The sequence below is a fragment of the Diceros bicornis genome, chromosome 28, assembly GCF_020826845.1.
Source record: "Diceros bicornis minor isolate mBicDic1 chromosome 28, mDicBic1.mat.cur, whole genome shotgun sequence".
Classification (NCBI taxonomy): Eukaryota; Metazoa; Chordata; class Mammalia; order Perissodactyla; family Rhinocerotidae; genus Diceros; species Diceros bicornis.
The window spans coordinates 31,648,583-31,676,024 of record NC_080767.1 but is presented as its reverse complement, the minus strand read 5'-3'; the positions used below and the strand labels follow the sequence as shown (position 1 = coordinate 31,676,024).

At 37.7% G+C, this 27,442-nt stretch overlaps 1 protein-coding gene and 1 non-coding gene across 8 annotated transcripts in view; both read left to right on the top strand.

Annotated features, from left to right (window-relative positions):
- The window catches only part of RC3H2 (ring finger and CCCH-type domains 2), a 56,230-nt gene that overhangs the window by 9,767 nt on the left and 19,021 nt on the right, over positions 1-27,442 (top strand). For 4 of the 7 annotated variants that reach the window (XM_058523978.1, XM_058523976.1, XM_058523975.1 and 1 more), the window contains exons 4-10: positions 2,586-2,885; positions 10,142-10,317; positions 16,680-16,880; positions 17,355-17,487; positions 17,611-17,729; positions 19,009-19,121; positions 26,143-26,451. In XM_058523978.1, coding sequence (XP_058379961.1) covers positions 2,586-2,885; positions 10,142-10,317; positions 16,680-16,880; positions 17,355-17,487; positions 17,611-17,729; positions 19,009-19,121; positions 26,143-26,451 — 1,351 coding nt within the window. The remainder of the gene's footprint in view (positions 1-2,585; positions 2,886-10,141; positions 10,318-16,679; positions 16,881-17,354; positions 17,488-17,610; positions 17,730-19,008; positions 19,122-26,142; positions 26,452-27,442) is intronic. The other 3 variants (XM_058523980.1, XM_058523977.1, XM_058523981.1) reach the window with 1 other exon arrangement.
- Positions 17,161-17,271, top strand: LOC131393839 (small nucleolar RNA SNORD90). The gene has a single exon (XR_009215984.1). It is a non-coding gene; the product is annotated as a small nucleolar RNA SNORD90 (small nucleolar RNA).

The window sequence follows — 27,442 nt, the reverse complement described above, 5'->3', positions numbered from 1 at the left end:
ATACTGTTTTCTGAAAATAACCAATGTTGTTATTAATTTAAGAATTCCTCAGACATACTACATATTGAGATTTAGACAATACATGTATTCATTGATTAAACTAATAGTGTTATAGCAGAATATTAGTTTTGATAAGTTCTGTTAAGACAATTTCATGTATTATTCAATCATTTATTAAATTTTTTTGAGCACTTATAGTGGTTAGGGTCCCTGCTTTCGTGGAGCCCACAGTCTTTTAGGGAAGATAGGCAGACAAGTGCAATAAATTATTTTAAGAGCTATGACAGAATGGAATTCTATTTTGTTTATCATTGCATACCCAATGACTAGCACATCATAGATGTGATAAAAAGTTGAATGAATGAGTCAATCAAGTATTTATTTTGTACCTGCTCTTTGCTTTGCACTGTTGGATATTTTAGACATAGTGATTTCCTTGAGAAACATCCCGTCTACCGCATTGATTCTTTCGTTGAACAGATATCTAAAAAATATGTACTAAATACCAGGTACTATTTTGGAACCTGGGATACATTAGTAAAGATGCCTGCCCTCATACCATTTATGTTTTGGAAAAGGGAGAAAGTATAATAAACAATAAGTATAGTAAAAAAATTATATAGTACGTTATAAATGATACTTGCTATGGAAAGAAAACAGTACAGTCAGAGGGATCAGAAATGTCAGGGTGAGGGGAGAAGGGCGGGTTGCAATTTTATTTTAATTAATTAATTAATTGAAATATAATTGACATACAGGTTAGATATGGTGGTTAGTATAGGATTCATTGAGAAGGTAGTTTTTGAACTTGAAATGAGATGAAAGAGGTGAGGTGTAGTTAGCCATGTAGGTTCTGGGAAAAAGACTGTTTCAGGTGGAAGGAATAGCAAAATCCTCAAGGCATGCTTAGAATCTTCAAAGAACGTCAGTAGGAGGATGTGCCTGGAGCAGTATGAGTGAAGGGGAGAGCAGTATGAAACAGGTGAAAAGAAATGGTGAGGCCAGATGATGTAGAGACTTACAGGACATTTTAAAGACTTGAGTTTTTACTCAGAGTGAAATTGAAGAGTCACTCTAGGGTTTTGAGCAGAGGAGTGACACAATCTGACTAATGTTAAAAGGATCACTCTAGCTGCTGTGTTGAGAATTCAGGATAGAAGGGCAAGGGTAGAAGCAGGGTATCGGTTAATAGGCTGATGGGACAAGGTTAGTAGCAGTGGAGGTAGTGAGAAGTGGGTAGTCGGGGTGTATTTTGAAGGTAGAGCCAAGAGGATTTCTTAAATTATTATAGGTGGGTAGGAGAGAAAGGGCAGAATCAAGTATGACTCCTGGGTTTTTGGACCTGAGCGCCTGGAAAGAGAGGTTGCCATCAATTTAGACAAAGAATACTGTAGGTAGATCAGGTTTAGGTAGGAATATCAGGAGTTCAGTTTTGGTCATGTTAAGTTTGAGATGTCAGATCTTCACTTAGATGTTGAGTAACCAGTGGATATATGTTAAGGAATCCTCGAGGTATGCGAGCTGTACCTTTGGGAGTCATTGACATATAGATGGTATGTAAAGCAATAAGACTGGATGAGATCACCTAAGTAGTGAGTGTAAATAGAAAAGAAAACAAAAACTGGGTCCTGAGGCCCTTTAATATTAAGAAGTCAGAAAGAAAACATGAAATCAGCAAAGAAGACTGGAAAAAAAGAAGAAAGAAGGAAGAAAATCAAGAGAATGAGGTATTCTGGGAGCCAAATATTTAAAGGAGTTAGGGGTGATCATCTGTGTTGAGTGCTGTTGAGAGGTCAGGTAAGATAAGCACTGAGAATTGACCGTTGATTTAGCAAAGTAGAGGTAATTGTCATGACAAGAACAGTTTTGGTCAGTGATAGTGGCAAAAACTTGATTGGAGTAGGTTTTAAAGATTGTGAAGCAAGGAACTAGAGAGTGAATGTAGACAGCGCTAAAGGATTTGCTACAAAAGGGAGGAAAGAAATGGGGCAGAGCTGGTAGGGGAAGAGGTTTCAATAAAAAGATTTATTTGTTTTTAAGATAGGTGATATAGCTGCATGCTTGTCTTTATTGCATGCTGATGGAAATGATCAAATAGAAAGGGAAAAACAGATGATATGGGAGAGAGGGAAGAATTGCTGGAGCAATATCCTTGAGTCAAGAAAAGGAAATAGGGTCTAAGATCTTGCCATTAAGCAGTGTACTAAATGTCTTGTTTATAATAAAAAAAATTAGAGCTGTTATTAATGATTACTTTTAGATTAAACTTTATTCATTCAACTTTAAATTTACTTTTAATAGTTTTAGTGAACATAGAAAACAGACTAAATAATACTCTCTCTTGAGGGACACATAGAACCCAGGAACAGGATACCTAAATGGAATTTGAAGTAACTAAAAATTAGGCTCCTCTTACCACAGAATAGTAATAAATAGAGACAGAATACTCATTGTTAAAAAAGTGAAAGTATCTTATGGGGACTCATTAGGAATTGTGTCTTAATAGTTAAATACAGATAATGAAAATTGACTTGTCTTTTTTAATTGAAAAAACTTTAGTTTCCTTTGTTTGCTTTTTCCTAAAGGTGTAGCTAGTTTGAACCAGAGTGCACTGAGCCGTCCAATGCAAAGGAAACTGGTGACACTTGTAAACTGTCAACTGGTAGAGGAAGAAGGTCGTGTAAGAGCCATGCGAGCAGCCCGTTCACTTGGAGAAAGAACTGTAACGGAACTAATATTACAGCACCAGAACCCTCAGCAATTGTCTGCCAACTTATGGGCTGCTGTCAGGGCTCGAGGATGCCAGTTTCTAGGGCCAGGTAGGATAGAACACTATCTTGCCTTTTTTATTGGCTGTCAGAGCTACAGGATGCCAATTTCTAGAGGTAGGTGAGAATCCCCAGATTCAACTTGGCATAATTAAAGATAAACCAGTTTTTGTTAATCATAATCGATATGATAGACAGTGCTGAAATGTTTTAGAATAAATTTCTAATTTAATCCTCAGTGGCCTTCAAGAGAGGTGACACAGATCCAATTTTACAAATTAGAAAACTGAGTTAGAGAGAGGCCTAAGATGACATAGGTAGTAAGTAAAGGAAACGTGAACTTTTTTTTTATGAAAATAAAATTAAAAACTCTTGGTTTTTTTTTTATTTTTTTTGTGAAAAAGATCAGCCCTGAGCTAACATCTGATGCCAATCCTCCTCTTTTTTGCTGAGGAACGTTGGCTCTGTGCTACCATTCTATTTAAAAAATCTTGACCTATACCAAGGTTATGAAGTACTCTCATGTGTTATGTTCTAGAAGCTTTATTCTTTTACCTTTCTGATTTAGAGCTGCAGTCCAGGTAGAATTTATTTTTGTGAAGGAAACTTTTTTAATAAGTGGCATTGGAACAACTAGATACACATGTGGAAGAAGATAAAATTGGGTACATTCCTTATACTTCATAGCTACATAAATTCCGAATAGAAATACTTATGATTAAAAAAAATAAATTATACAAGTAATAAAAACAAAGGGCCAGCCCTGGTGGCCTAGTGGTTAAGTTTGGTACGCTCCACTTTGGTGGCCTGTGTTTGCTTCCCAGGCACAGACCTATAACGTTTGTCAGTGGCCATGCTGTGGTGGCAGCTCACATACAAAATAGAGAAAGATTGGCAACAGATGTTAGCTCAGGGTGAATCTTCCTCAGAAAAAAAAAAAAAAAGAGTGAATTCCTTTATAAACTAGGAGTAGGAGACACTTTTCTCTTTGACTCCAAATCCGGAAGCTATAAGGGAAAAGATTGATATTTGACTATATAATTTTTTCAATTGCATCACAAAAAAAATCATAAACAGTGTAAAAAATGACAAACTTTGGAAAATATTTGTATTATATCACATACAAAGGGCTGATATAACTAATAAAGTACTTCTAAAAACTCAGAAGAAAAATACCAACAACTCGATTGACAAATTGACAAAAGATGTCAACAGACAGTTCATGGGAAAAAGTAGTGTAAATGGCCCTCAAATGTATAAAAAGCTACTCAGTGTTTCTCATATTAAGAGAAATATACATTAAAATTATACTGAAATGCCATTTCTCACCTGTCAGATTGGCAGAATCCAAAAGTTTGACAGTGTATTCTGTTGTCTATGGGAAAACAGGTACTTTCATTCAGTAATGGTGGGAATGCAAAGTGGTACAAACTTTAAGGAGGAATTCGGCGATAGCTAGCAAAATCACCTTTGCAGTTACCCTTTGGGTCAACAGTCCCGTTTCTAGGAATCTATCCCAAAGATATAGCAAAAAGTACAAAATGCATGAAGTTATAAAGCACTATTGAGGGGCCGGCCCAGTGGCGTAGTGCTTAAGTTCATGTGCTCTGCTTTGGCAGCCTGGGGTTCACAGGATCGGGTCTCACACCACTCATCAAGCCATACTGTGGCAGCATCCCCCTTACAAAAAAATGGAGGAAGATTGGCAAAGATGTTAGCTCAGGGCCAGTCTTCCTCAAGCAAAAAGAGGAAGATTGGCAACAGATGTTAGCTCAGGGCCAATCTTCCTCACCAAAAAAAAAAAAAAAAGAAAGAAACCACTATTGGTAACAGTAAACACGTCTGGAAGCAACTTGGATGTCTATGAATAAGAGACTGGTTTAATAAGCTGGTATATCCTTCCAATGTAGTACTATGCAACTCTTGGAAGGAATGTGGAAGATGTATATATTCTGCTAGAGTGTGATCTCTAGAAACATTAATAAATAAAAGGGAGGTGCAGAATACTGTGCTTATTATAGTATCTTTTATCTAAGAAAGGGAGAGAGATACAACCATTATCTACTTATTCGTTTATATTTTCCAAAAGAAACAATTGTAGGAAAAATAAAAAAAGTAATAAACTTATGTAGAGGAGGAAGGAACCTAGAGAAAGCAGACAGGGACAGAAGCTAGACCTCACTAAATGTACCTTGTTTTGTATTTTGGGCCCATGTAAATGTTTTATGTAATTATAAAACAATTTTTAGTAAAAATTTAAATAAAATGAATAAAACAAAATAATACCTAAAAATAAAGGTAAAACATGCATTAAGTTGGTAGCATATTCATTAGAAATGAATTATTTAAGGTAACTTTAGAACACAGTATTTTGATTTTTATATCCCTAGTGGGATGTTTAATAAAATCCTAAATTGTATTCGCTAGTCGTATTATTCAATATTCTATTGGTATTGTTATTTTGAAACTATTATACAGACACACAGTAGGATAAAGCAAGTAAGTAATTACGTTAATGCCATTAGGAACCAAGATTTTCAGCATTTAAAAAAAAAAAAGATACAAGGGGCCAGCCCAGTGGCATAGTGGTTAAGTTCTTGTGCTCCAGCAACCTGGGGTTTGCGGGTTCAGATCCCGGGTGTGGACCTGTGCACCATTCATCAGGCCATGCTGTGGCGGTGTCCCATATATCAAATAGAGGAAGATGGGCACAGATGTTAGCTCAGGGTTAATCTTCAGCAAAAAGAGGAAGATTAGCAATGGACGTTAGCTCATGGCCAATCTCCCTCACCAAAAAAAAAAAAAAGATACAAGTATGAAATAATTTATGTAAAAACCCTGCAGTCTTAATTTTGAATTGGCAATATTGGTACAGACTCATTTATTTTTCGTTTTCTAAAAATGGCCAATTTCCTAGGTCTGTGCACTGAAAAGACTTAGAAACAATGAATAGCCATAGCACCCAGATTATGGCCTTTAATAAAGGGTGTTGAAGGTATCCTCTTAGCAGAATTCCAGCTAATAAATTTAGAAAAAAAATGTTAAAATCAGAAAAATCACAAATTTGCAACCTCAAATGAATTAATGGATCTAGTCAAGAATTATTAGTGGGTATTAAAACTGTTAGATGAAAGGTTGCTGAGAAAATTTATAAAAAATGGATAAGGCCTGAACCCACTGATCAATCTTAACATTACTAAAAGTGAGACAGCTAGGCCTTAGGTATCTCTTGATGTGGATACATGGAATAAATATGCGTGGCAAGAAAAAAAAAGCCAAAATAAAAACTCATTCTGAATCTCATCAAGCCTCCAGTTTACATGAAGTAAGGGGGGTAAAGGAACACGTTTAAAAAGGCTACAAGCACAAAATTAGCCAAATTAAGAATGTGGGAAATTGTTTGGAAAAATGATTGTTTCTTCAACAGATAACAGGATTTCTTTTTAAATGGGAATGGGAAAGTTGGGGGGGGGAACTAATATACATTTTTTTTTTAAAGCCTGAAGATGTATTAACTAAATGTATGGACGTTATTTGGATATTTACTCAAAGAAACCAACTATATAAAGAAATCTTTGAATTTGAACAATGGAAAAAAATTCAACGTGGACTGGGTATTAGATGATATTAAGGAGATGTATTACTTTTTTTTAGATGTGATAATGGTGTTATATTCTTTTTAAAAAAGGCCTTACATAGAAATGCATAATGAATTATTTAAGGGTGAAGTGCTACGTTGTCTGGGATTTACTTCAAAAACACTAGCCAAAACAACCTAGAAAAGTGGGTAAGGAGTAGGTGAAATCTTATTGGCAAAAGCTGTGTTATGGGTACATGTTATGTACCCACTCTACTTTTGTGTATGTTTAAATTTTTCCATAATACAAAGTTAAATTGAAAATAATTTTAAAAATTCATATTTATATGAGTACTCCCTTTCAGTGTTTCCTCATGTTTATTTATCTTACTTAAGAAGCACTAGACTAGGTATCAGATGTCGTTTGTTCTACAACTCAACAATGAAAAGACAAACAACCCAATTAAAAAATGGACCAAGGGCTTAAATAGACATGTCTCCAAAGCAGGTAAACAGATGGCCAAAAAGCACATGAAAAGATGCCCAGCGTCATTAGTCATTAACGAAATGCAAACCAAAATCACAATGAGATACCACTTCACACCCACTAGGTTTGCTATAATGTTAAAAATGGAAAATAAAAAGTGTTGACAAAGTTGTAGAGAACTTAGGAATGTAAAATGGGGCAGCCTCTGTGGAAAAGAATTTGGTGGTTCCTCAAAAAGTTAAACATAGAATTACTGTATGACCCAGCAATGCTATTCCTAGGTACATACCCAAAAGAATTGAAAACAGGTATTCAAACTAATACTTACACACAAATGTTTATTGCAGCATTACTCCGGGCTGGCCCCGTGACTTAGCGGTTAAGTGCGCGTGCTCCGCTACTGGCGTCCCGGGTTCGGATCCTGGGCACGCACTGACGCACCGCTTCTCTGGCCATGCTGAGGCCGCGTCCCACATACAGCAACTAGAAGGATGTGCAACTGTGACATACAACTATCTACTGGGGCTGTGGGGGAAAAAAGAGGAGGAGGATTGGCAATAAATGTTAGCTCAGAGCCGGTCTTCCTCAGCAAAAAAAAGAGGAGGATTAGCATGGATGTTTGCTCGGGGCTGATCTTCCTCACACAAAAAAAAGTAAAAAAAAAATAAATAAATAAAAAAATAAACTATAGCAGCATTATTCACAATAGGTCAAAAGGTAGAAACAATCCAGATGTCCATCAACTGATGAATGCATAAACAAAATGTGGTATATCCATAAATAAAATATTATGCATCCATAGAAAAGAATGAAATACTGATACATGCTACAATGTGGATGAACCTTGAAAATATTATGTTAAATGAAAGAAGCCAGACAAAAGTGTTACCGAATCAGGTTCATTTTTGCCAGTAACTTGGAAACCCGAAGAGCGAGATGACAAGATTGCAGCAGAGAGAGGGTTTTAATCACAGGGCAGCCAAGTGAGGAAATGGGAAGAGGAGTCTCAAATCCACCTCCCCTCAAATGAGGTCTCAGGGATATTCATGGGTAGGGGGCAAAGTGGTGTGCAGTGTAGTGATAGATGATTGGAGGTGAGGAGGGGTGAGGCAATTGATGATCTGTGCAAGTGTAGTCAGACTTCATGCCTCTTCATAGGACCCATGTTCACAAAATGGTGGCGTTAGCATGATCTAAGGGTGGAGTTTTTAGCCCCTTGACGTCAAAAGGTCACTTATAGGGCATCTGTATGGGCCCAGTTGATGGGTTGGTCGTCTCAACTGGCCTGAACTGGACAAGGGGGTCTTAATTCCTGAAAAACAGCTCAAACACCCATTACCACGGTGACCCAGGCGCCAGGGAAATGTCATCTCTAGGAACGTAGTAGGAGTCAGATAGCATATTGCCTAAGCAGTGCACTTAACAATGGGCGGGTGAACAACTAAAAGTTATGATCAGTAATTGCAAAATAGAAAAAAAAACTTTAGTTACTAACTACTTAATCATTGATGACTCACTGTTTACCGGTTACAAAAGGTCGAATATTCTATGATCCCTTTATATGAAGCATCCACAAAGGTAAATCCATAGAACTAGACATCAGACTAGTGATTGCCAAAGGCATATGGTAGAGGATATGGGGAGTGATTGCTTAATGGCTATAGGATTCCTTTGAGGTGATGAAAATGTCTTAGAAGTAGATAGAGTTGATGATTGTACAGCATTGTGAATTCAATAATTTAAAATGGTTTATTTTATGTTATGTGACTCTTACATCAATTAAAAAATAAAAAGTCCTTGGGTCTGGTTACAATTTTGCTGCTAACTAGTTGTAAACCTTGGCCTAGCCACTTAACGTCTCTGGGCCTCCGTGCCTCATTTGGACAAAGAGGGGTTTGATTTTTTTTTTTTTTCCTGTGAGGAAGATCAGCCCTGAGCTAACATCCATGCCAATCCTCCTCTTTTTGCTGAGGAAGACTGGCTCTGAGCTAACATCTATTGCCATTCCTCCTCCTTTTTCTCCCCCCCGCCCGCAAAGCCCCAGTAGATAGTTGTATGTCATAGTTGCACATCCTTCTAGTTGCTGTATGTGGGACGAGGCCTCAGCATGGCCAGAGAAGCAGCGCGTCGGTGTGCGCCTGGGATCTGAACCCGGGCTGCCAGTAGCGGAGCGCGCGCACTCAACCGCTAAGGCACCAGGCCGGCCCGAGGGGTTTGATTTTTAATCTAGGTTCTGGATGATGTCTCAGCTCTAAAGTTTCATTGTTTTAATTGAGAACCAATGTATTTTTAACTTTTTTGTAATAATTTCAAATTTACCAGAGTTGCAATAATAATGCAGAGAATTTCCTGTATACTCTTTATCCATGTTCATTAGCATTTAATATTTTGCTATATTGTTATATTACATTCTCTCTTTTCTGAACGATTTGAGAGTAGGTTGCGTATTTCATCCCCTTTTACCCCTTAATACTTCAGTGTCTTTTCTAAAAACAAAGATACTGTCATATGTAACATTACACTATATACAGCAAATTCAGAAAATTGAACATTGATAAAATATTACAATGTACAGATCATACACCAATTTTGTCAGTTATTCCAAAAATGTCTTTTATGGCATTTTTCTTCCAGTATACGATTCAGTCCAAGATCACTTATTGTATTTGTCACGTCTCTTTTTTAATCTGGAACCACTCCTCAGCCTTTCTTTCTCTAACACTGGTATTCTTGAAGAATAGGCCAGTTATTTTATAGACTATTCTTTAATTTAGGTTTGTCTGATGTTCCCTCATGATTAGATTGAGATTATACTATACATCTCTGACTGGAAAATGACATAAATCAATACCTTCCGTAGATATTGCATCCAGAGGCTAATATCACTTTAAAATTATATACAAAATAGTTCTGACAGGCAAAGTAACTGCCTTATGCATTAAAAAAATTACCATTTATCATAAGACTACCGTGTGTCCTTTACATGTTATTTGTTAGAGTAGCTCTGTGTGTTTTATAAATGTGGATTTTTTTTCATTTTAAAATTATCATTATCTAGTTGATTATTAGATATCTAGAGAAGATATTTTAAGTTGTTAACTTCTGTTCCCATCGGTTGTCTAGTAGGAAGTATGTTTTGTTTGATTACTTGTTAAGTAGACTGTATTTGTGTATGTCTAAAGTCCTCTTTTTGTGTCAATTAAATACAGACTGAGGATAATGGACCACCATAAACTAATACCCAAAAACATCTGTGACAGACATGATCTGCAGGGTTCCTCATTTATCATGAACTCATGTTCCTTCTAGCTATGCAAGAGGAGGCCTTGAAGCTGGTGTTGCTGGCATTAGAAGATGGTTCTGCTCTTTCAAGGAAAGTTCTGGTACTTTTTGTTGTGCAAAGACTAGAACCAAGATTTCCTCAGGCATCAAAAACAAGTATTGGTCATGTTGTGCAACTACTGTATCGAGCTTCTTGTTTTAAGGTAAGTAGCAAGCAACTATGTAAACATTATATGCGTCTGTGTGAGACAGAGGCTTCCTAGAATGAGTGTTACCTGGTGTAGAGGCCCTAGAAATGCAGAATGCCTACCGGAGTTGAAAGGAAACTGTGTTTTTTCTTCTGCATTGATTGCATCTGTGATACTACCTATTGGGAATAAGAACACGTATGTGAAGGTGTCAGTAACACAAAACAGAACATAAGGACGGAGTTTGGTAAACTTGACTCTTGGGCTAGTAAAAGTAAAAAGAAGCCTAGTTCAGTTATATTTACCACCTTAAAAGGGAATCAAACTATACTAAAAACTTAATACAAGTAAGTAAATGTTTTAACTTCCCTATTATTATTATTTTTATCCCATTCTCTGTAATGATTACATTAAAGCCTTTAATCTGAAAGTGGCCTATATGTTGTTTTAGGGACAACAAGGGACTAAAAAGTTGAGGAGATTGCCCCACTCTGCAATCTGGAAAACACTATTTTTTTGTGTGTGTTTTTTGGGGTTTTTTTTGGTAGAGAGGTCAGGGAAGAATCCCAAGATATTTAGAAATGTAGTGTCATTGTCTAATAGGCTTGTGGGTGGTGACAGGTACTGAGAGAAGTGGAAAGTAGGCTGAATACTTGAAGTTTCTGCGTGTTACAAGAGTATAGGTTGCTGGCTGGGTCTTGAGAAGGACTCAATGGCTTCTCTGAAAGTAAAACATCTAAATTTGAAATAAAAATTTATTCAGGTTATTTTGCTGGTTTTATAGCCCCAAGAGTGAAAACAGTACACATAGAAAAAGGTTTTTTTGGTCAGACTGCTCACTTTGAGATAACAGGTAATTGATGATGGAAATATGTTCAAATGAGTTCGCTTATCTCCACTAATGAGGCTTGGACACTATCTACCTTAAAGTTACAGTGCTTGATTTTGTGTCCTTAGGACAACGATTGAAATGAATCTCTGGTTCCTCAAACATTATGTTTTTGGCTAAGCAGCCAAATTACAGAGATCATTTGTCATCCTGAAGTAACTGCCTAGGTTCTCACACTGTGTATTACTGATTTAATATTTTTTTCCCCTTAGAGGTATCATACTGATTTGTGGTTTATGATTGTCATATGTCTATAACTGCTACTAATATCTGACATTTGAGTAACACTAGTTTAGAAAGTGATTTCAATTTCATGCTCTCATTTCGTCCCCACTGCCTTGTCATTTAAAATATTAAAGCAGTGTTTAGATAAATAAAAGGGTATTATGCTGACTTAACTGCCAAAAAGCCTCTCTTGGGTGGCATTTACTCGAGTAAACACACCATTGTTGCAGGTCTTTTCCTTGACTTTATAAGCCTGGAGACCTGAATTTTGTGGGTGCCTACAGTAGATTCTTTTCTAAGGAACAGAATCACCCTAACCAAGGTCACATAAAGCAGATTATCAGTTTTGTTAATTTGTAATGAGAAGTACAACTTTAAGTGACTTGGATTCTCATGTTTTAGATATTTTCCTGTAAAAGAGTATACAACCTTTGCTTGCTTAGCATGGAATCAGAAGAAAGCAAGTTAATGATTCTTATGTTTAATGCAGTGGTTCTCAACCAAAAGTACACATTAGAATCACCTATGGAGTTTTTAAAAGTATGCATTCTTGCATCCCATCTCCAGATATTCTGATTTGGTGTATCTGATGTGGAACTTGAGCATTCTTGTTGTTGTTATGCTATTATGTGCGGTAAGGTCAGTCTGACTCCTGGCGACTGGATGAACGAGTGATGTCTACAATGTCCTGTCCTCGTCAACCCTACTCAGCTCCTGTAGACTCATTCCTGTGGCTTCCTTTATGGAATCATTCCATCTCATATTTGGCCTTCCTCTCTTCCTGCTGCCTTCTACTGTTCCCAGCATTATTGTCTTTTCCAAATAATCCTGCCTTCTCATCATGTGCCCGAAGTAGGACCACCTCAGTTTTATCTTTTTTTGCCTCTAGCAATAGTTCAGGCTTAATTTGCTCTGGGACCTACTTGTTTGTCTTTCTGGCAGTTCAGGGTATCCATAGAGCTCTCCTCCAATACCATATTTCAAATGAATCAATTTTTTTGCTGTTAGCCTTCTTCACTGTCCAGCTTTCATACCCGTACACAGTAACTGGGAATATGAGAGTGTGGATAATCTAGGCCTTAGTCGCTAATGACTCCTCCTTACACTTAATGATCTTTCCTAATTCCTTTATTGCTGCCCTGCCAAGTTTCAGTATTCTCTTGATTTCTTGGCTGCAGTCTCCTTTTAAATTGATGACTGAACCAAGGTGAACAAAATCTTTAACAATTTCAGTGTCTCTATTGTCTATGTTAAAGTTGTGTAATTCTTCTGTAGTCATGATTTTTGTCGTCTTGATGTTCAAATGCTGGCCTGCTTTGGCACTTTCTTTTTTCACTTTCGTCAGAAGTTGTTTCAAGTCATTGCTGCTTTCTGCCAATAGGATGGTATCATCTGCATATCTTAGATTGTTGATATTTTTTCCACCATTTTTCACTCCTCCGAGTCTAACCCAGCTTTTCATATGATATGTTTTGCATACAGATTAAACAGATAAGGAGGTAAAATGCACCCTTGTCTGACACCTTTACTTATAGGAAACCATTCTGTTTCTCCATATTCTCTCCTGACAGTGGCTTCTTGTCCACAATATAGGTTACGCATCAGGATAATCAAGCGCTGAGGCGTGCCCGTTTCTTTCAGAGCAGCCCATAGCTTTTTGTGATCCATGCAGTCAAAGACTTTACTGTAGTCTATTAAACATAGACAAACCTTCTTCTGAAATTCTTTGGAGCACTCCAGTAGCCAACGAATAATCACAGTTAAATCTTGTGTACCTCGCTCTTTTTTTTTTGTGTGTGTGTGTGTGTGTGTGTGTGTGTGTGAGTGTGTGAGGAAGATCAGCCCTGAGCTAACATCCGATGCCAGTCCTCCTCTTTTTTTGCCAAGGAAGATTGGCCCTGGGCTAACATCCGTGCCCATCTTCCTCTACTTTATATGGGATGCCGCCACAGTGTGGCTTGACAAGCGGTGCGTTGGTGTGCGCCCAGGATCTGAACCTGTGAACCCTCAGGCCGCTGCAGTGGTGTGCGCGCACTTAACTGCTATGCAACTGGGCCAGCCGCTACCTCACCCTCTTTGAAATCCAGCTTGGGTATCAGGCATTTCTTGCTCCATATAAGGTAGCAAGCCTTTGTTGCAGCACCTTGAGCATCACTCTACTCGTATGGGAAATTAGAGCAATGGTCCTATAGTTACTGCACTTCTTGGCATCTCCTTTTTTGGGGATTGGGATATATATTGAGTGTTTCTAGTCTTTAGGCCATTGTTTTGTTTTCGATATTTGTTGGCGTATTCTTGTTAGGATTTTGACAGATGTAGTCTGTGACTTGAAATAATTCTATCGATATCCCATCTACCCCTGGTGACTTATTTCTTCCCAGTATTTTCAGGGCAGCTTTCACTTTACTTTCTAAAATTACAGGTTCTTCTTCATAGGAATCTTGAAAGGAATGTGTCATCCTTTGTCTCTTCTGTATAGATCTTCACTATTCTGTTTCTACCTTCCCTTTATTTTCTCCTGATCAGATAGTGTGCTTCCCTGTTGGTCATTCAGCATTTCTCTCTCTCTCTTTTTTTTTTTTTTTGTGAGGAAGATCAGCCCTGAGCTAACATCCATGCCAATCCTCCTCTTTTTGCTGAGGAAGGCTGGCCCTGGGCTAACATCCATGCCCATCTTCCTCCACTTTATGTGGGACGCCGCCACAGCATGGCCTGACAAGCGGTGTGTCGGTTTGTGCCCAGGATCCGAACCTGGGCCGCCAGCAGTGGAGCGTGCGCACTTAACCACTACGCCACGGGGCTGGCCTTTCAGCATTTCTAATCTAGGTTTAAATTTCTCTCTGATTTCTTGAATCTTCTGGAAGAGACCTCTTGTTCTTGCTTTTTTGTTTTCTTCTGTCTCTTTGTTTGCATTGGCCATGATAGGAGTTCTCTTTATCTCTACCTGATAGTTGATGAAAAACTGTGTTCAGGACTCTAATTCTGCCTTTTTCACCTTTTACTTTTGCTTCTCACCTGTCCTTAACAATTTTTTAGCCTTTCTTCTGTTATCCATCCTGATTTTTCTTTTCCTTTTACTTCAGACATTGTCATTTTGCATTCTTCTTTAACAGTAATTCTGGTTTTAGTCCATAGTCCTTCTGGTTCTTGGTCAATTAAGTTAATGCAAATCTGTTTTTTATGTGGACTTTAAATTCATCATGAATGTTATTTACGTTATATTTGGCACTGAAAGTGCTCTTCAGCTTTACTCTGATATTTGATATTAACAGTTCGTGATCAGTGCCACAGTCTGCTCCTGGTCTTGTTTTGACAGAGAACACAGCTTCTCTATCTCCTGTTTCCAGTCACATAGTCTAATTTCTATATTGGCCATATAGTGATGTCCATGTATACAGTCATTTGCTCAGTTGCTTAAAGCATGTATTTGGGATGCATAGACTGATGGAAAGATTGTTGAGCATTCATATATATCCTTTTTGATTGTGTGGTTTTCAAAGCCAGAGACTTTGATTATCTGAAATTATTGTTTTCAAAGCTTCTGATGTGTGGAAGATTTTTTTTTTTTTTATAATTTTATTTATTTATTTATTTTCCCCCCAAAGCCCCAGTACATAGTTGTATGTCATAGCTGCACATCCTTCTAGTTGCTGTATGTGGGACGCGGCCTCAGCATGGCTGGAGAAGCAGTGCGTCGGTGCGCGCCGGGGATCCGAACCCGGGCCGCCAGCAGTGGAGCGCGCGCACTTAACCGCTAAGCCACGGGGCCGGCCCTGATGTGTGGAAGATTTTGATGCACATTAAAAGAACTTTAATAGGACCTGGCTCTGTTAGCCACCTCTGTCATCTTTATTGCTCAGATGGATAGATGCTAATGCTGCCCAAGAGGCACCCTCTACCCTATATAGTGATTGGATGAGTGCTACCATCCTCTGGTTCTTTGGATTTCTTTTTTCTGTTTTTTAGATTAATAATTCCTACTTTTGTTTCCTTGGTGTTTCTTTAAGTAGGTTACGGTAGAATATAGATTTTTGTGACTTCTAAGTTATATTCTGCTTTTTCTTAAATTATACCTAAGATCATGTTGATTAGAATTTTGGGTGTCCCAAACTTTTCTCTAATGTATTTATGTGTTCCCAAAGGGAATTGTGAACTGATACTATGAAGTGAACTCTCCATCTTCATGTTCTTGGGGCCATATTACTGTTGTCTCATGTGCCAGCGACAGCAATAGAAACAGCCAGTGAGGTGTGGGAGTCTGGTTGGTGGTGAGTTGAGGGATATTTTCATTTTAGTGATGAGAAAAATCATCGTTTTGAATAGTTTGAATGATTTGTTCAGTCTAAGTTTCAGAGCCTGCACTGGTCCTAGATATTTCACTGTGGCCAGTAGCAAGCTTGAGTGGTTCAGGAATAAGTATGTATCATTTATTGTGGAAATTGTTTATCCATATACCTACATGTTTGGATAATTAGACAATTTCACTAGGACATGTGAAACTCTGTAACTTTTGAATTTGTATTTTTTTTATCACTTAAGTATAGATTAAAGACGTATAAATACTCTAATGATCATTTTTGTGGTGGCAGAAAATTTCCTATTCATCATGTGGTAGTGCTAATCTATGCCTACCCATTGGCTGGACTGATCATGTCACTCCTCTATTTAAAAGTCCTCAGTGGCTTCCCATTCCCGTCAGAATAATATCCACATTTCTCACCATAATATACAGGTCCCTCTATGATTCTTCTCTGACCTACATTAGACTTAAATTCTGTGTGCTCTGCTCTTTCTTGTCTCTCTTTCACCACTTGACGCTCTTTTTAGAATTCTATTCCTTGCCCTTCTTTGCCTGGGAACTCCTATTCATTCTTCAAGACTCAGTTCATGTAGCCTTTAGCTGGGAGAAGCCTCTGATACCCCTTCCCTCCTCCACCAGTCAGATTTAATTGTCTTTCCTTTATGTTGCCTTATAATAGCACCCATACTATAATTTTCTGTTTACAAGTCTCTTCCCTACCAACTGCTGAGCTCATTGAAGAAAGGTAAGACTATATATTGGGTTATGTAAGTTCTGCTTTGTTCCAAAAACAATTTATGGTAAGGGCGTTATCTTCTTTGCACCTTCTTTGTGTGGTGTCTGATATGTAATAGGTGCCTCCCCCTCCACCCCACCCTACCCCCCCAAAAAAAAGAATTGGTTGGGGGAGGGGAGAGAGCATACTAATTCTAATGGGATTTTTTTCTCCTTTGTATTTTTCAGGTTACTAAAAGGGATGAAGACTCTTCCCTGATGCAGCTAAAGGAGGAATTTCGGAGTTATGAGGCATTACGCAGAGAACATGATGCCCAAATTGTTCATATTGCTATGGAAGCAGGACTCCGTATTTCACCTGAGCAGTGGTCCTCACTTCTGTATGGTGACTTGGCGCATAAATCACACATGCAGTCTATCATTGATAAGGTTTGTGAGATTAGAGATGCTGATTTTATATCATTGCTCTTAATGTTGAAGATCATTGGAATCTTCTTAAGGCACTAAAGAGATGACCACTTGGAGATTCCTATGTTTTTAAATATCAGACTCTTATAAATTATCTTTTTTTTTTTTTTTTAATTTAACTCTCAAAATAAACTAAGGGAGGCAACAGGGAAGCAAATACAGGATATTAGCATAAAAGCAGTCTGGCTTACAAAGTCTGTTGTTTGTCTACATTCAGACCCCAGGAGCTCATACAGCTTCTAAATAAGTTTTCTAAGTGTCTAGTGATGAATTTCATAGGGCAGATTCTGAGGTGAAAATTTAATTCATCATTGATACTCCTACTATGGAATCTGAAGACACTTGAAAACCTATTTAATACATTGACTAAATGAAAGCACTTGACTATAGATATTAAGAACCAGAGTAGAAACTATTCTGTTCTCTGTTTGTTAGCTGCAGTCTCCAGAATCATTTGCAAAGAGTGTCCAGGAATTGACAATTGTTTTGCAACGAACAGGTGACCCAGCTAACTTAAATAGACTGAGACCTCATTTAGAGCTTCTTGCAAACATAGACCCTAATCCAGGTACGTGGGAAAATATTCAATTGCTTATGGTTTTTCTACCTTTGAGGTAAATAACACAAGAGAATCACTGCTAACAAATTCTCCCCCACCCCCACATCCCATCCCCTTGGTGGCTTATTATAGATGCTGTTTCACCAACTTGGGAGCAGCTAGAAAATGCAATGGTAGCTGTTAAAACAGTGGTTCATGGCCTTGTGGACTTCATACAAAATTATAGCAGAAAAGGCCATGAGACACCTCAGGTAAGCACATTTATTACACTTCCAACTGCTGTTATCTCTAACAGAGATTCATCCTGAACATCTTAACGAGCTATTTGATTAATGGACTCCTTATGTAACTCTACTCTCTCAAAGGTTTTTATTGTCTCTTTTTTTTGGGGAGAAACTCAAGTTTTAGTGTTCCTGATGAATAAGTCATAGCACAGCAACAGTTTGGAGAGTATCTTGAATATGAGTTCACTGCAGATGTTTTTGATCAAGTGTAGATCACTGATTCCTTCCAAACATTTTATCTAATTCTTTTCTAATGTAGGGAAATTGTCACTTTTTTCTCCATTGCTGTCACACAAATGAATTTCTATTTGTAAATGTGTGGAATTTGAATTTTTAAAATATTTTTAATGTAGTTTGGAAGGAATTATTTAAGGTATAATCCTTTATTCTAATAATAACATCCATTTATTAAGTTACTATGAGCCAGTCAGTCCCTATGTTCAATATTTTACATATATTATTTCTGATCCTCACAGCCATCTGCAAAATAATTGCTGTTCCCAAGCTGAAGTTTAAAGAGGTTAAATAACATATCTGAGGTCATGGTGGCAGTAAATGACAGAGTTGGGATCAGATCTACTCCAAAGTGATCTGTCTACTCTTCTCTCCTTATTCTATTAGAAGACATTATAATATTCAAATATTAACTTAAAATAAATGTTTAATCTTTATTAAGGTCACGAAAGTAATGACATCTTAGATTTTGATGCAAATTATGGCAATTATGATGAGGTTTTTGTATTTTGCCTCATTGTTTGTGTGAACTTAAACAGCTCCAAGCCCAAGAAGAGAGTTGTACCCTCAAGTTGACAAGTAAATTGGCATTTCTTAATTTTTCACTTTCAGGGGAAATTGTATTCTACCTTCCCTGGAAAAGTTTAAGTAGACAAAGCTTATGGCTTTTTTAATGCTTTTTAAAATTGTTTGATTTTGGTATCATAATTTTAAGACAGCAGTGAATTGATGAGAAAATCTTCTATTTTTGTGGGCGTTATGTTGCCTGACAAATGAATAGACATAACATTTAGGCTAGTTTCAGATAATCCTCAGATGGAATGTCTGCAATACCAACTCAGGGTTATGCTGCATAACTCATGACAGGAAACAATAGAATGGTAGTTTCAGCGCAAGAATTACTTATCTAGTGTGAAAAAGAATTAAAGATGTAATCGTAAAATTCTGAAGTCCCAAGAGTGAATAAAAACTGGAATCTTCACTTTTCCACACATTGATTTTCTTTTTGTAGCCTCAGCCAAACAGCAAATATAAGACTAGCATGTGCCGAGATCTGCGACAACAAGGGGGGTGTCCACGAGGAACAAACTGTACTTTTGCCCATTCTCAGGAAGAGCTTGAAAAGTAAGTTATGAGACTTTGCTTTCATATGGGTTTAATTTTTGGTCATTATGAAAGTGTTATATACAAAGATGCAGTGAAGTTCACATTGTAGAGTTCCTTAGATTGCAAAATAACCTTTTCTTTTGAAACCATACCTTATTGCTTCTGGGAGCAAGATTAACATAATAAGTGATTTATAACCTTATACAGGAGTCATATTTTAGACCATCGTATAGCTGGAGTCCATGTTTCTGCTAAGCACCTGTGCAGAATGAGAATATCGCTATGTGCAATCTTATTTGCTCAGGTTCGGTTGAAGATAACAGCGAAGTCCTAGGTAAAACGGTAAAGCAGATACATTTTCTTTTTATGGCTTTTGATCTTTTTAATGTTCTTTTTTCTGTGTCTTCTTTTCTCTTCTCCTATGAGTAATCCCTTTTTCTATGTTCCTTTACCCCAGGCAAAAAAGTAAATGGGTATAAGCTATATTATGTATTGTCCAAATTTTTGTTGTTTTGTTTTTTAACCAAATCATTCATCATTGAAGTCTCACCAAAAAATCTATCCCAGCCTTTCTACTAGAACAACTGGTCTGTATATCAACTCTTAATGGACATCTCCCTTTGGTTTGGAGACATTTTAAACTCAACTTGGGCTAATTTTTTCCTCCCCTACAGCCTCCTCTTCTACCTTCCATTCTGCTCTCCTGCACTTTACCTTGTCCATCCAGTTATACATGCTATATAATAGGAATCATCTTTGTCAGCTTTCTTTCACCTGCTTGTCTTAGTCACCAAGTTCTGTCACTTCAGCTTCCTATATATTTCTCCACTCTTCCTTCTTCTTTCCATCCTTATAGTCCAAGCTATCATCCCCTTTTCTTTCTTTTTCTTGGTAAGGAAGATTGGCTCTGAGCTAACGTCTGTTGCCAATCTTCCTCTTTTTGCTGAGGAAGATTGGTCCTGAGCCAACATCCATGCGCATCCTCCTCTATTATTTGTATGTGGGATGCTGCCACAGCATGGCTTGATGAGCGGTACATTGGTCCGCGCCAGGGATTCAAACCTGTGAACCCCAGGCTGCTGAAGTGGAGTGCACGAAGTTAACCACTACACTACCTGGCTGGTCCCCATCCCCTACTCCCTCCACTTTTCTTGAGGCATGGTTGCCTCCTAACTAGTCTTCTTCTAGCTACTTTTTTGCCCACTCCCAATCCCATTATTCCCTACAAAACAGGTAGAACTTTGCACGTAAGGCTTATTGCAGATAATGAGAAGCTTAGTTATTAGTTTCACATTACCCTGTAGATAAAGATATAAAATCTGGATTGTGGCCTGTAAGACCCTACATCATCTAGTCTGTACCAACCTTTCTGATCTCATCTCACAGCGCTCCCTTATTGTATTCTATACTCAAGCCACACTGACCTTCTGTCAGTGCCTGCAATACACCATGCTCCTTCCCACTTCAGATCTGTTACATAAGGTCTTTCCTTTTAGCCTTGTCTGTGGAGCTTTTCTTTTGCCTAGCTCATCCTTCACTTTTTCAAGGGGATCCTCCCAATGTTTCATATTAAACCAGGTTCTTTATCATGCTTATCAAAATTATAATCAATTTATGGTCTGTTTTAGGGGTTGACAGACTTTTCTGTAAAGGTCCAGATAGTAAATATTTTTAACCTTGGTGGACCATACAGGGATCTCTGTTGCAGCTACTCAACTCTGCCATTATAGCAAAAAAACCACCATAGACAATGCATAAAACGGGCTTGGCTGTAAACTTTATTTACAGAAACAGGCAACTTTCATCCACATGCAGTAGTTTGCTGACCCCTGATCTATTTATTGAATGTTTTTCTACCTTAGTGAAGTGTAAGCTCCATGGACTATATCTGTCTTGTTTATTGTTGTCGCCTCTTTTCAGTGGCTAGCAGTGGGCTGTGCACATAATGAGCTCTACAGCAGCACCAATGTGATAGAGTGAAGATATATTTGTGTGCATTAAAAAGAACGGAAACATGCTTCTTTTTTCAGTTTTTTCCGTCCAGTGGAAGAGCCTGGAGAGGCTTCAGGAGTCCTAAGGAAAAAAGATGGTGTTTGTACCCAGTCAGGGCAGCTCTGTGTGCAGAGTTTTACATCAAGATGATTTATGAGACTCTAGGAGATATATTGAGCTTGTCCATACCTGAAATAGAGCTTTTTAGCTAAAATAGAGCTTTTTAGGGGACCTTGCTTGGGAGCGCTTAGACTTTAAAAAGTCAAAGAAGAAACTGTGTGATTTCACTGCTATTCCACCCACAACTAGTGCCCTAGCTGAAAATCCATTTTTCCTCTTATATCTTCAAGTTAACTTCCTGTTCTCCATCCCTAGTACCTACTAGAGAACTTTATTATCTCTTTCCTGAACTTGTAAGAGGAGGAAGGGGAGGAGGAGGTAATAATAATAATAATAATAGCCAAATTAATTGGTCACATTTTTTGTGGGTACCATTTTTAGTGTTTCACATGGTTTACCCAGGTTATCCATTTTGATGCTACAGTGACTTTTTACCTGACATCTGCCTCTGTCTCAACCTGTCTTTTCCATTGCCACCAAGATTTTCTTTTGCAAATAAGTATCTAATCATGTCCATCTTCTGCTTTAAATTCTTAATTGGTTTCTTAGTACATCACAGGATCTGGTCCCAATCTAGCTTTCCATCCTTACTCCACCTTTTGCATTCTTTATTTTTTTTAAGGTACATTCAGTTAATCACTGTTTACTACTGTAGGAATTCTTTCATTCTTATTTCCCTTGCACATGTTGTTCACTCTATGTCGTATGCTTTTCTCTGTCTTCTCTGTTTGGAGAGCTCTTATTCCTAATCATACTCAGATATCATTTTCCTTCTGAAAACTTCCCTGAGTTCCCCAGGCAGTGTTAGCTGCTTCCTTCAGTGTGCTGCCATAGCACTCTATACAGGGTAACTTTATAAGTACAAGGTCTCTTACTGTATTGCAATTATTTATTTATTATGTGTATTTTCACTGGACTTATTTATCCTATGGGTTTTTCATATTTATGTTTCCAGCACCTAGCAAGTATGTGATATATAAACTCAGTGTATTTTTGTTGAAAGAGCAAATAATCTGCAGTTTGTATTTCTTATTTCCAACCAGCTTCACACTCTATTGCTGATAAAAAAAAAAAAGAAGAAGAAGAAGGGCCGGCCGTGTGGCGCAGCAGTTAAGTGCGTGCGCTCTGCTTCCGTGGCCCAGGGTTTGCAGGTTCAGACCCCAGGCGCGCACTGAGGCACTGCTTGTCAAGCCGTGCTATGGCAGCATCCCATATAAAGTGGAGGAAGATGAGCACGGATATTAGCCCAGGGCCAATCTTCCTCACCAAAAAAGAGGAGGATTGGCATCGGGTGTTAGCTCAGGGCCGATCTTCTTTGCCAAAAAAAAAAATGAAGAAGAAGAAGAAAAAAAACGGTAATATAAAAGATTAAGAAACTGGGAGATGTCACTCTCCTACTGGTTAAAAAAAATACAAGTTGCTACCCAACTCTGAGCTTTTTGAGGGTAGAGCCTTTGTCTTAGTTCACATAATACACGAGGCGCTCAGCAAACATTTAACTTAATTTTACCCCTGCCTTGCTTTCTTTGCTATACATGTCTCTAACCAAACAAAATGTTAAATGCCCAACAATCTCTCCTAAGAATAAATATTTATGTGAATGTATTTTAGAATGTAAGGTATTGGAATCCTGTTCTCCGGAATTGCTACATTCTGGAGAGTGTCAAAAGCCTGGGATCAACCAGTTCAGCAAGAATGATTCTTCAGTGCTTGGTACTATTTGAGGTGTTTCTAGTGGGGAAAGAAGAACAGTAAACGTGTAAACAAACAATTTCAGTTACTGATAAAATGCTATAAAGGAAGCTTGGCACGCTCAGGAACTAAAAAGAAGACCAATGTGTCTGGAGGATGGAGAATGAGAAGAATGACAAAAGATAAGGTTGGAGAGCTAGGCAAGGGCCAGGTCAACTGGCTTGGTGGACCATGGTAAGGAATTTGAATTTTATTCTGGAAACCATTGTAGAGTTTTATTCAAGTGGAACAATGAGATTTTAGTTTTATCTTAGAAATGTCATTCTAGTGTCTGCATGAATGGAGACCAGTTCATCTGCTGCAGTGGTCCAGGCACGAGATTGGTAGCTTGTTCCCAGGATTATAGTAATGGAAACGATGAAAAGTAGTCAGATTGGGGATATATTTTGGAAGTAGAGCTAATAGGAATAATAGGTTGATTGTGGGTATAAAGAAAAGAGAAGAATCAAGGATGACTCCAACGTTTGGGGCTTGCATAACAGAGTAGTATCGTTTACTAAGATGGGAAATGCCTTGGGGTAGAAAATCAGTAATGCTCTTGGCCATATGAAGTTTGGGGCTTACTTCACATTCATGCAGTAAGTATTTATGGGGCACCAGTATGCACCAGGCACTGTATTATGTGCTGAAGATAGGTGAGTAAGAAAGGCAAAATCCCTGCTCTCATGGGGCTTACATTGTAGTAAAGATCAACATAAAGCAGGTAAATAGAAAGCATAATATCTGGTACTAATTGATGCTGTGAAGAAAAATAACACAAGGTAAGAAGACAGAATGATTAGGAAAGGGGAGATATTTTAGATAAGATTGTCTGGGAAGGGATCTCAGGCTATGACATTTAAGCAGACACCTGAATGAAGTGATGGTGCACTAGAGAAAAAAGGATAATTATGGGAGTGAAGTCTTTGAGAAGGTAGATAGACTTGGGACATAGGGCACAAGTGGAGAGATTGTCTTTCGTTGGAATCCAAGTGGAAAGATTGGCCTGAGTTAAGAACAGGAATCTTCATCCCTTATTTTAGGAGGAGTGTTTTGTTACAGATGCAGGAAAGTTAGTGGAATTGATGGTGGAAAGATAAGTAATTCTCCTCTGGTTTCACCTGTTTTCTCTGTTAAGTGGGAAGCAATATGATCAGCTGTGGCGAGGCTGTGGAGTGGAGGGGGAAAGGTTATTACAGATGGGAAAGTGAATTTAGTAGAGAAATGTGTTAATATATTGCTTGACCATTTTAAATAATTGATTTTAGTTTTGAAGGAAGTCTAGATAGCATGATTGCATGATTTTTCTCCAGCAACATTTAGCTGCTTGGGAGCATGCACAGAATAAGAGAGTAAGTGAAGAATTGGATTGGGGTTTTACCAGATGAGTTCAACAGGAGGAGTGGGCCAAAGGAATTAAAGGTTATTTACAAGGGAAGAATTAGTTGTAGATAGTGGATTCTAAGCTGGGTAAGGCAGAGAGTGAATACTTGCGGAAGCTCATGGATGATTTTAAAAGAATAGGAAATAATTGGCTTTTTCAACTGGGAGGTCCAGATTCTAAGTCCAGTTCTTTAGCTGCCTAGATGCTGGGAATCCGATATATATCCTTACTTCTCACTTACTTTACCTCTCTTGGTGAAGGTTTTAGTCCTCATAACCCCTCTTTTTTAAGAAACTCACAGTTAAAACTATTTTTCACCTGCCAGAGCAGTGTTAAGGATATCTGAGATTTGTCCTTGAGGATGGAAAGCAAGGAACATGCCACCAAATTGCCTTTCTGAAATATAGGTCTGCTCGTACCCCTCCTTTTAAAGAAGTAATCATTGGTTCCCCAGAATCTGTGAGATGACGTATATAAACTGGCCATAAGCTGTTTGTTTTTTTTTTTTAACTTAATATTCTGTCACTCCACCTTCAGCCAGACTGATCTGGCTGGGAACACTTGTCTTTTATTGAACTTCACCTGCCTCTCTCAGTGTGTGTATATTTGAGTGTATGAGAGGGAGAGAGGGAAGAGAAAGATTGAATCCTGAAGCTGTTTATAGATACTGAAGGGCTAAAAAAACTATTGTGAAGGCATTGCTCATCCCTACACTATTTATATTTAATTACCATATGGTTGATTATGTATAAGATTAATATAAGATTAATTTAGGCAAACTTAACTGTGACCCAAAACGTCTGTAGTTGTCTTTCTGTTCATGTAATGTAATTGTTTACCACTTTAAAATATTGGAGGGAACATTGACTAGGACTACATTATAATAAATTTTTGTTGTACAAGTGGAAACAGATTTTCTTAAATTGGAATCCAAGATCAGATTTCTTCATATATTAAGAGTATTTTATCTGACCATCGTAAATAAAACCCAGAATTTAATATCAGAAAAGTCTTTAATCCAAATACTTTTTACTTTGGGCATAAACTAATCTGAAAAATGTAATACTAAATTTCTGTATTTTGGTATAATATTTGTTTAAGAATTAGTTTTGTTTTTTTATTTCTTTAAAATTATATAATGCTTTAACAATTTGGTAATCACAGAGAATTCTTTCCACTCTTGCATATCTTTTCATTCCACATTCTCAAGTAAATTTGGTATGGTTCCTTTCATTTTTACATAATGTACTTTATATTTTAATTATACAAAATTTTCAAAAGGGTCTCTTCCCACTCAAAAGGCTTCTTTGATTTTTATTTATTTATTTTTCTCCCCCAAAGCCCCAGTAGATAGTTGTATGTCATAGTTGCACATCCTTCTAGTTGCTGTATGTGGGACACGGCCTCAGCATGGCCGGAGAAGCAGTGCATCGGTGCGCGCCCGGGATGTGAACCCGGGCCGCCAGCAGCGGAGCGCGCGCACTTAACCGCTAAGCCACGGGGCCGGCCCTCAAAAGGCTTCTTTGAATACATGTGTACTTTGCTTGCTGTGTTATGTGCCTACATAAACATGTGTATATAACTGTGTGTGTGTGTGTGTATACACATATATATGTGTGTGTGAAGGGCATATATATTTTCATGTAGCATCTGTCATAGCAGAGTTTGATGCAGACTGTATTTGATATTTAGCTGAAGAAACTTTGATTTCAAAGCTGTTTTCCTTTTTTAATCTTTTCCCATTCCTTTTTTTTTCCTTCAGGGTAAGATTTTGTGAAATGCTCACCAATGTGTTGATTGTTTTTGAAACAGGTATCGATTAAGGAACAAAAAGATCAATGCAACTGTAAGAACGTTTCCTCTTCTAAATAAAGTTGGTGTAAACAACACTGTCACAACCACAGCCGGAAATGTCATTTCTGTCATAGGAAGTACTGAAACAACGGGGAAAATTGTTCCGAGTACAAACGGAATTTCAAATGCAGAAAACAGTGTTTCCCAGCTAATCCCACGTAGTACTGACAGTACATTAAGAGCTCTGGAGACTGTGAAGAAAGTGGGGAAGGTTGGCACTAATGGTCAGAATGCTGCTGGGCCTTCTGCAGAGTCTGTAACTGAAAGGTAAGTATTAGGTAAAAATGATTCATACAAGTTATTTAGCCTTTTTAGGAATGCCTGAGTATTTATCCTGGGGAAAAGCAGTTAATCAGAATTTTTATGCAGAACATTTCATGTAGTAGAAAAAGCACTAAATATCCAAAAATTTGAGTTCTAGTCCTGGCACTGCAATTGAATTGCTCTGTGACCTTGGAAAGTTACTTTAACTCTGGGTTTTGATTTCCTCAACTATAAAGAAGTTGGACCAGGATTGGGTTTTTTCACACCTTATTTCGTTGAACTTTAGGATTGAGTTCATAGAGGTGCCAGAAAGGAACTAAGTAGAAACCTAAGCAGGTGAGATGCTTGAACCTCCAGCTCCTGTTTCAATCAGAGCAGTTCTACATAATGCTCTGTAGTGATGTGTAGTAGTTAAGAGGGGAATCTTTGGAGCCAAACTCGCAGGGTTCAAATTCTGACTCTCTGTTTCCTAGCTGTTTGATCTTAGGCCAGTTACTTAATTTGTCTACCTCAGTTTACTCATCCATAAAATTAGTATAATAATAGTACCTACTTAATATGTTGGTTGTGAAGATTAGAAGAGTTAATACTGCACTGTACTTTGGACAATGCCTGCCACATAGTATTCAGTAAATTGCTGCTGCTGCTGTTGTTGTTGTTGTTGTTATTATTATTACCATTGTTGTTGGGTTTCAGTGTAATATTTAATTTGGCAAAAGGGTTTTGGTGCTTTAAGAAAAAAGTATTTAAAACTTTCGGATGATCTGAAAAGTTACTTTCACCTCAAAAATCTCATTCTTTACTGTTCTTTTAGGGTCTTAAAATCTGAATTGTAGCATGTTCAGATTTTTTCACCCATAGTCTGTCAGTACCTATTGCCTTCTAGGAAAAAAGCGCTATGCTAGGCACACAATAAACTGCTAGTGATTTCATATAATAAATGATGGGTAGGTAAGCGTTTATATTCTTTATTTCTTCAGTTAGCATGTGATAG